The sequence below is a fragment of the Ceratosolen solmsi genome, unplaced genomic scaffold (assembly GCF_000503995.2).
Source record: "Ceratosolen solmsi marchali unplaced genomic scaffold, CerSol_1.0 scaffold14, whole genome shotgun sequence".
Lineage (NCBI taxonomy): Eukaryota > Metazoa > Arthropoda > Insecta > Hymenoptera > Agaonidae > Ceratosolen > Ceratosolen solmsi.
The window spans coordinates 7,606,440-7,615,948 of NW_011948420.1; the positions used below are offsets into that span (position 1 = coordinate 7,606,440).

Here is a 9,509-nt window from a genome sequence, read left to right on the forward strand (position 1 = left end):
TATGTATCACTTGACCATTTGCAAGTTGACTGGCATCTATATTAGTAACTTTTATTTCATTTTCTTGTACCTCTTGCTGTGGTCTTAAGGCAGTGAGCGTTTGAACATCTATTTTTTGTCCATCTTTTGTCGTTATTACATTTGCATTTCCATTTCTACCTAATGAACCTATGCCTACGACCTATAAGAATAAAAACAATGTTGTTACTGAGTCATAAAAAGTATTGATATATTTTTTAAGATAAACATATATCATTTTCCAAGATTCTTATTTAAAAAGTAACAAATATTTATATATATATATATATATAAATTTTAAATATACGTTAGAATGTAGATTATATTTTAGACGGATACAAGTGGAAAATAATATAGTACAAATAAATCAATTATTTAACATGTTTCGAATTTAAATGAGTCTTTTTTTTCCACTAGTCCACAATCTATTACAATTAATTAAATACAGACGTTGACTATAAAAATTACCTGTACATTATTTGGGGTATTACCACTTGTACTCCAAGTAGATACTGTAGAGGCAGGTGTTGCAACCGATGCTTGTTGGGCTTGTTGGACTTGTTGTACTTGCTGAACTTGTTGCACTTGTTGCACTTGTTGAACTTGTTGTACCTGCTGCTGATTCTGTTGATGTTGAGCAGCAACTTGTTGAACAACTTGCTGTTGCGCAGCAACTTGCTGAGCTACTTGTTGAGCTACTTGTTGGCCTTGTAAAGACTATGCAAAAAATTATGCAAAAATTAATTGTTGCCTTTCTCTTCTTTTATACAAACAAATAAACATTTTTTAATATGAATATTATACTAATTCTAACATAAAATATTAACTCTTATTATCATTATCGTTATTATTCTTATTGTTTTTATCATTTTTGTAAATTAGTTTTTTCTTACATAGTAACGGTAGAAAACTTATTAAATTTTTTTATGCAATATTTAAAACCGTTTTAATTATAATTAATGTCAATTCTTCAATTTTTCATTATAAGTGGTATAAATTTCAATGCAAAAATTACCTGTAAACTTTGTAATTGTGATAGATTTGCTATTTGAACTTGTTGAATTTGTCCATTAGGTGTTATAATTTGTGCTACTTGTGGAATTTGCTGAAATATAAAGAAAGTAATGTAGTTAAGAGAAATTATTTTATAAAAAACAAAATTGCTTGCGTATCTTACTAATTATAATCTATAAAATTGTTAATTTTCTCTATTGAGATCTGTTGAGACACGTTGAATTTTTATTTAAAAAGATAAAACAAGATTATAGATCGTAAGCTATTGCCATCTAATGCATCACTATGTTCACAAAAATTTTAAGTTTAATCAAATTTAGCCAACAATTATTCCAAATTTTTTTCTAAATTAAAAGTTCTTTGAGCGGACATTTATTCGTTGAATATACAAAACGTATAGCGAAACAAAGTCTGCGTTATTTTCTTTCTTATATTTATTCACCGAAGATATTCTACGGTTGTAAACAGCAGCTATGTAAGGTTTTACCTGAGTTATTTGAGGTATCATCTGAGCGGTGGGCATGTTGAACACGCTGGACAGAGCTTGCACAGGGAAATGTACGGTCTGGTAAACAGTCTGGCCATTGGTGGCCGTGACGGGCACTTGAACGGGCACTGTTTGTTGAATGTGCTGCATGGGGAATTGCAGCGGTCGCACCTGTACACTTTGACCTGAAACATCCAAGCCGTCCTCGGGATCTGTCGGATGCGGGCAACACGCATGTCGAAGCAAAAAAGCGACAGAAGCAAAACCCAAGCATTAGTAAAAGCGAAAAGCAGCCAGTGTTAAAAGATTTCTTAAATCATAGTCCCTTAAACTATCATACTTTTTAAATTGTTTTTTTTAAATAATAATTAAATTTATTAGTAAACTAAAATTATGTTGTCTATAAAAAAGTAAAAATTAAATAATTGTATTACACGTGCTTTAAACATAAGTACTATTGTGCAAAATTTTATTGAAATTTACTTTATTGGTGAAAATTTATATATATATATATATATATATATATATATATATATATAATCAATTGAAAAATCTTAAATATAAACTTAATATTTATAATGCTTCTTGATATAAATTGATATGCCATTTTTTACAATGTTGGTATTGATCCAACTTCCAGAGAAAATTGAAAAAAAAATCCATTTAAGAAACTTTATTGAACTTGGTTAAAAATAAAACTAAACCAAAAATCCAAAAGAATCATTCAACAACCATGCATTACCAATACGCACTTTTTTCATACAATCATTCATGCAGTAATCAACTATAAATACTCTACAAATTTATATCAGTTTTTAAATAAATTCAAAAAATTAAACATCTAAAGAAATACTTTTAATCCAACTATTTTATCAAAAAAATTTTTAAAATACAAATTTCCATTTAATTACTACTTTAACGAGTAGGTAATAATATATTATTGTTTTACGTAAATATTATTTAAATAAACGAAAAAACGAAAATAATGAATGAATAGTAAATATAAAAATATACGAATAAAAATAATGTGCGTGTGTGCGTGTGCGTGTGCGTGCGTGCGAGCGCGAGTGAGTGAGTGTAGGCACGTATATATATATATATATATATATATATATATATATACAGTGTGTGCGCGTGCGTGTGTGTGTATGTTTGAAAAAACAAATTAGCAAAACAAGCACTTATATATAACAATGTCCAATGTAAACAATAATGAGTAGTCATAGCATTCTAATAAATGCAGTATTAAATACTTACTAACCTGTAGGTAATTGAACAGTTTGTCCAGCAATATTTTGTATAATTGAAGTTGGAAATACATTGGGTGATCTGATTAGATTTACTGCATGTGGATTGATTAGTGTCTGACCATTAGCCAATTGTATTTGTTGACCAGCCAACTGAAGTTGTTGCCCATTGGCTGTGGCAAAGTGCATTGTTGGCTGAGCCTGTTGATGGGCTGCAGAGGCAGAAGGTATAAATAATGCCTCTTGGCCATCAATGTTAACTGTCTGCATTTGTGGTATCACACTGTAGCTTAATTGGGTTTGCTGAGGTTGCTGTTGCTGTTGCGACTGTTGTTGTGCTTGAGTTTGTTGTTGCACCTGTTGCTGTGACTGCTGCTGTAAAGCAGCAGCTTGTGCTTGATTACTAACAAGTTGAGCGCCCTAAAATAAAAAATGTAGAGAAGTATTTATTAATACTTATTCATCCATTTAATTTGAATTTTTAAAATAAACGTACTTCTCAGTAATATAAATATGTGTTTATTGTAATTACAATTAATTTTATAGATTACATCTTCTACGTATCCATAAGTTTATGAACTTCTTAATTAATTAATTCAAAGGATTTTAAATTTATTCGATAAAAATTGAGCGTAATTATTTAAAAGGAAATATTTTTCCATATCTGACAATAAAATGAGAAATCATCTTATTATATGAAAATATTTATTTAATGCATTTACATGTATAAGTATGCATGCACCTACGTACATATGTTTATAGGCGATTACACACGTACTTGTATATTTATTATTGAGATTAAGAAATTACGACGAGGAGATTCAGGGTGGGGGGGGGGAGAGAACAATATTATATAAGGAGAAATATATATGGAAAGATATCAATTTGTGTAAATAATATTACGAAACCTAGCAAAACCAATTATTTTTTGCTGTATCTGTAGTACTATTTGTTATAATTTACCAATAAAAGATTGTATCCTACATTATTTTAGTAATTCATTTAAATAAAAGTATGGATTAGAAGAACGAAGATTTCAAAACATTAGATTTAGCTCCATACAATAATTATCATCACAATTGTATTACATATTATTAATAAATATTATTTAATTTATATATATAAACATATATACATATTTGTTATATAGATATTTAAATTTAATTTATTTAAAGCTTGAGCAATGTTTTAAGAACGGCAATTTTGCTCCAATTTAAAAGTCAATGACCTTATTATCTTTTACAAATGAAAATCACAGTTTATCATTGGGGGCCTTTTAAACTTTCACCTCATCCCACATTTAGACGCAAGTATAGCTACGCGATTTTTAGCAAACTTCATATCGACAGAAATTTAGCATCAATCTATTAAAAGCAAAAAAATGAATTATATATTAGTAATTTACAAATTACTTCAAATCACAGATGTGATTTTCTTTACTTAAATAGATTTTTTGTTTAAACTAATACTAAATTCGATTAATTTAATGACATTATTTAAAAAAATCTTTTAAATCAACTATAAAATGCGCGATACGCGGTTATATTCAGGATCTGGGTCTACGTCATTATACTTTGATAGTAAATACTATTCGTATTAACAAAACCTTTATCGTCTCATACGTTAACTTCTCCGTTTTAAAACTCGTTCTGATAAGTACTTATCGTTGTAAATGTCATGCCGCTCATTCTTAAACACCGGCAAGCGTCATCCAGTAATCATACAAGAAACGATGTTTAATTGTTGTAAAACAGTGTATTTATACTTTCAAATAATTAAAAAATATTGACCAAATCTTATCTATAAATGGAGCTTCCGTATCATATAAAATATAATAGAAATCAATCGCCGTAAAATTCTAATTACATTAATATACAATATAATATAAACAATTTAATCGTATTGGGTATGGGAGACTATAATTAATATGAATATTACAATATTTATCTAGATAAACCTGATTTAAAATTATGACTACAATATGAAAAATAAACTAAATTAAATTAAGCATATGCAAGTATTGTTACATTTTTCAATACGTCTACATTATTATTTCTATAATATATATATATATATATATAAAAGAAATACATAAGCTCTTTACTTTAATACATGTAATTATTAAATCATTATGAATTGAAAATCATCGAAAGATTCGCATAACAGATTTCTAAATATACGTAATAATTCATTATGTCCAAGCTTCGATATTTTTCAGTTATACAAGATTAATAATTAGGTAGCCTAGAAATTATATTTTTATTAAAATTCAGTTACCTTCTACATATATTATTATTATATATTATTTTTAATTTTGTAAAATTAACTCCATTAGAATTTGAAGAAATATTATATTTCATAAAATAAAAATAAAAAAAAAATTTTATCACTAGGACCATCTTCAAAACCATTCTTGAAAAAAAAAAAGAAAAAAGAAAAAAGTAATAAAAATAAAAAAATTATAAAAATTGTTATTAATAATATGCTATGGATTTATAAAATATACTTTGAAATTAAATCTTAATAATTAAGCTTATGTGCAACTATCTATTCGACACATTATTTATGTTATAATAAATTTAATTATTTATGAAATTTTGAACATTTAACATGCATTTAATAGGAGATAACGAAGTAACTTGTAAGAATTATTGTACAAATATTCCAATAGCTTTGTCCAATACCATAATTGTCAATTTATTTTTACAAAAGAAACGGAATGAATAAAATGACAACTTTTATAACGTGGAAAATATTGTTAATCGACAAATTTCACAAAATGGCGTTCATAAAAAGTAATATTTTACGACGTTACTTTCAAGCACTTACATTTAAGATAAAAAAAAAAATTACTTGTAATTATCAAGAATGTAATAAAGTACCTGTAGAAATTGTTGAGGCAAAGCCTGCATTGATATCGTTTGAGCTCTCTGCTGTTCATGCTGTTGTTGTTGTTGTTGCTGCTGTTGTAAAGGCACAAAATTCTGCAACTGCTGCAGCGTAATGACCTGGGGCTGTTGCTGCTGGACATCTTGTTGCTGTTGCTGTTGAGCTTGCTGTTGCTGAAGCTGTTGCAGAACATTCGCATTGAGAAAGCGAATCTGCGTAGGTATTCCTTGTTGCTGTTCCAGCTGTTGTTGGTCAACAACCTCTTGTTGCTGCTGATCTTGTCCTGGATCGCTCTCGTCGATCTCCTCCTAATGCAATTACAGATTTTTATCAATAAATCTTGGCAAGCGTAGTGGATTGATGCTAAACACATGAATGCCCATTAAGCTGAAATGTTTTTAATACAGTGATTGAAAAAAAAAACAGTATTTTTGGTTATGTTTCGTGATGCATTATTGTTCTACTTGACACGAAGCAAATCCATATTTTTATAAGAATGAATAACAATCTTGCCCTCTCCGTATAAAAAAAAAAAAAAAAAAAAAAAAAAAAAAAAAAAAAAAAAAAAAAAAAAAAGCAATAACTTATATCCATTTTCCTTACATTATGTGCATAATAAATGCAGAAAAATGCAATATTTTATTAGTAATTGGTGAGTGTTGTTACTTACATACCAGTATGATTTATTTGACAATGTTTCTTACTGATTGGAAGTATAGAGTTAGCAGATATAAAAGAATGAGCGAAGCAAAAGTCGTGTTGTTTTATAAAATGTGCAAAACTTATTGTTATTTATTGCATGTTGTAAAATTGCAACAATGATTCTTAATTACTATAAATAAAATTAATTGTAAATTGTAAGACTATAAATTATATAAACATAATAATGAACTGTGTATATGCTTAAAATTGTAAGCATTAAAAAACTATTTGTAAAACTGTGAGCCTACGTTAATGGTAAACCATAAAGTACACCGAAAGCCATTAATATATATGCATATATATATACATATATATATATATATATATATAAATAAAAAAATAAGAAATAAAATAAAAACTAATATGGAGAAAGAGATAGTAGACCAGTGCAATAAGCGCCAACAGAAAATTTCTTAATTTTAATAGGAAGCAATAAATAATATATTCAATATAAATTTGACAACACGACGTAAAAGTAATCCTAACCTGCGTAAGTGATCTGCCATCGAGGCTTCGCTTCATTTTGTCGATTTCTTATAAAACGTCTCTTTAATAAAAATTTACTTTTCTAGTCTTATGCAGCTCTGTGGATATCATAGAGCGAAAATTCAAACTAGGCAGCTATCCTGCTAAGCTTGCGGGAAGTGCAGATTTCCTGTGAATACAATTGGAAATAATTGCATGCAAATCTTTAATTGTTATTAAGCTTCTTTATCATAATTAGCTTATAATATCGTTTGTAATCGATAAAAATACAACAGTCGAAAACAAAATAAAATAAAAAACCTGCAAATTACAAGTACATAAGATCGTATTAGCGCTATTGTACGTATAAATGAGCGCCTATGCGAGAGCTTCTTTCTTCACAATATTTATTTATTAGCGGATACGATTCCTGACCACGATGAGCCGATAATACATTTGCAATTTTCAAACAATTTCAATCGCAATTTCATTCCCCTCATCTTTGCAATAATTGTTCGATTAACATTGGTTGTTAAGTGGTTGGGCGAGTGGAGCTTGTAAATTAGGATTAAATAGACTCTCGTGGCAATGATAAAAAAGTCTTGGGACGAAAGAATATTTTGGTAAGATTTTCAATTTTCGAAGGAGAAAAAATTGAATAGTGGCCCAATCGCAGCCCAATTCGAGTCAATGAAGCCATTCGAAACGAATTTTTACCCTCCCACGATGACGACCCCCCCCCCCCCCCCCCCCCCCCCCCCCCCCCCCCCACCAAAAAACACTAAGCTCTGGCGCAGCGACACATAAATCGCCGATCATCTCCAACGCCATCCTCCTTTACGATTTCTCCGCCCGTCCCCCCCCGCCCCCCCCCCCCCCCCCTCCCCCGCCACCCCGCAAGAAATATAACATCATGGCGAGTCATATAGTTGGAGAGATGTCTCGCAACACCGCCCAGCTCAAATGCCCCCCACTCCACGGGCCACCTCGCGACCCGCATTTTGTAGGAAACGAACCGCCTCGAAGCGGCTGCTGCAGGCGGTGGCTACGTTAACACACACGCGACGGGCTCCACCTGCGCCGACCCGGAGAGTCGGTTTGCCGCTCCTCGGGGGAGGAAGGCGAGTGCGCGCACCCGAGTTACGTGCCTACGCGGACCGCCTCTCTCTCGCTTTCCCTTTCTCGCTCTCACTAAGCTATGTACGCCCCTACGACGCTTCGCCGTGTCCCGCTGACACGAGCTATTATCGCTGCTAGGGGAAGGGACTGCAAATAGACACGTGACTGAATTCGAACGGGGAGGTGGTAGGAGAGTGCTTTTTGTACGGGGATAACGAGCGATTTTTCATGGGTCCGAGAGAGCCGAGCGAACAAATCGTCAAATAACGTTATATTTTACGAGCTCTAGTCTCGCCTCTGCTTTTACCTCTGCTTTTACCTCTGCTTTTATCTTGCCTTTTACCTTTCGTCTCGCATTGCAAAATAGCAGCGTTTGTTTTACTCTCGGACTCGCTATGCTTAAAAACGTAGAGAAAAATAATTTATAGTTCCATCTAAGCGAAATAAAGAATTCAGTTTACCGATCAATATTTTTTTTTTCTTCTTCCTCCTGTCTATTAATTCTATTTTCCTCCCTCCCCCCGACCCCTCCTTTTCATTCAAGATTCTCTTAATCGCGACGTCTTTCCAAATTTTATAAAAAACGTTCGAGCACATTGACTTATTTCCAGTAGCTATTTATTATCTATTCTCTATAAATGACTGTGTACTACATTATGACAATTAATTAAGTAAAAATCTCATTTTCAATATAACAAATACGTTCTAACTTTTGATGTAATAACTTAATTAAATTATAGATAATTCACATTGTATTAGAAATTAATTTTTTTTTTTTTTTTTCCGACACACACCCGCTCAAATGTTGTTTTTAAAATATTATACAATTTACAATTGTAAAATAAATTATATGGCTGCCCTGGGTAAGATAATTATTTAATAACAGCATATCGCGATTCTCGTTTACATTATTATTTCGGTGACTACTAATGTCCTACGATGCACGACGATAACCATTTTTGTTTTTATTACCCAGTTGTAATAATAAAAATTAAGTGTCACGATACTTTGAATATTTTAATTAAAAATATAGCTGTAGACTGGGTACCGTAATTTTCCGAACATAAGCAAAAAATCTTCTTGTTGTTTGCGCAAACTTGAAGGTGTACGTTTGAATTTACCGCGCCAGCAGGCGGAAAGGGAGGTACCGTAGTGCGTCTGCCCTCCTGCATACGCGTGAAGTAATGTAATGCTGAAGGGGAACGACGGCCTTCGAAAATATAACTCTCTCCCTTTCTCTTCATTCAGCACCCGCCCACTTATAAGCTTAGTCCTCGCTCGTAAATCAAGCCAAATAAAAATATTAATATTCCTTCGCTTCCCAAACCTGTGCTACGACGATTCGGTAGGTTTCGAAAGTCCTCTCAAACATTAATGACTTTATTGATTTACCCAAATACGATAAAATTACAAAAAAAAAATTGTTGCGTAACGTTTGAGGTTAGAATGTACAAATAATTAAGAAAAATTTATAACTTTTATAAATATTTTCAAATACAATTTGAACGCCTGTGCATTAATTTACATTATATACATATATATACATATATATATATATATATATATAT

At 31.1% G+C, this 9,509-nt stretch overlaps 1 protein-coding gene across 1 annotated transcript in view; it reads right to left on the bottom strand.

Moving 5' to 3' along the window:
* Nucleotides 1–9,509, bottom strand: part of LOC105361018 (transcription factor Sp4) — a 16,373-nt gene that overhangs the window by 3,812 nt on the left and 3,052 nt on the right. The window contains 7 exon segments of the mRNA XM_011498099.1: nt 2–181; nt 487–735; nt 1,034–1,123; nt 1,520–1,704; nt 2,781–3,186; nt 5,649–5,963; nt 6,844–7,012. Of these exon segments, the coding sequence (XP_011496401.1) occupies nt 2–181; nt 487–735; nt 1,034–1,123; nt 1,520–1,704; nt 2,781–3,186; nt 5,649–5,963; nt 6,844–6,879 (1,461 nt within the window). The 5' untranslated portion in view covers nt 6,880–7,012.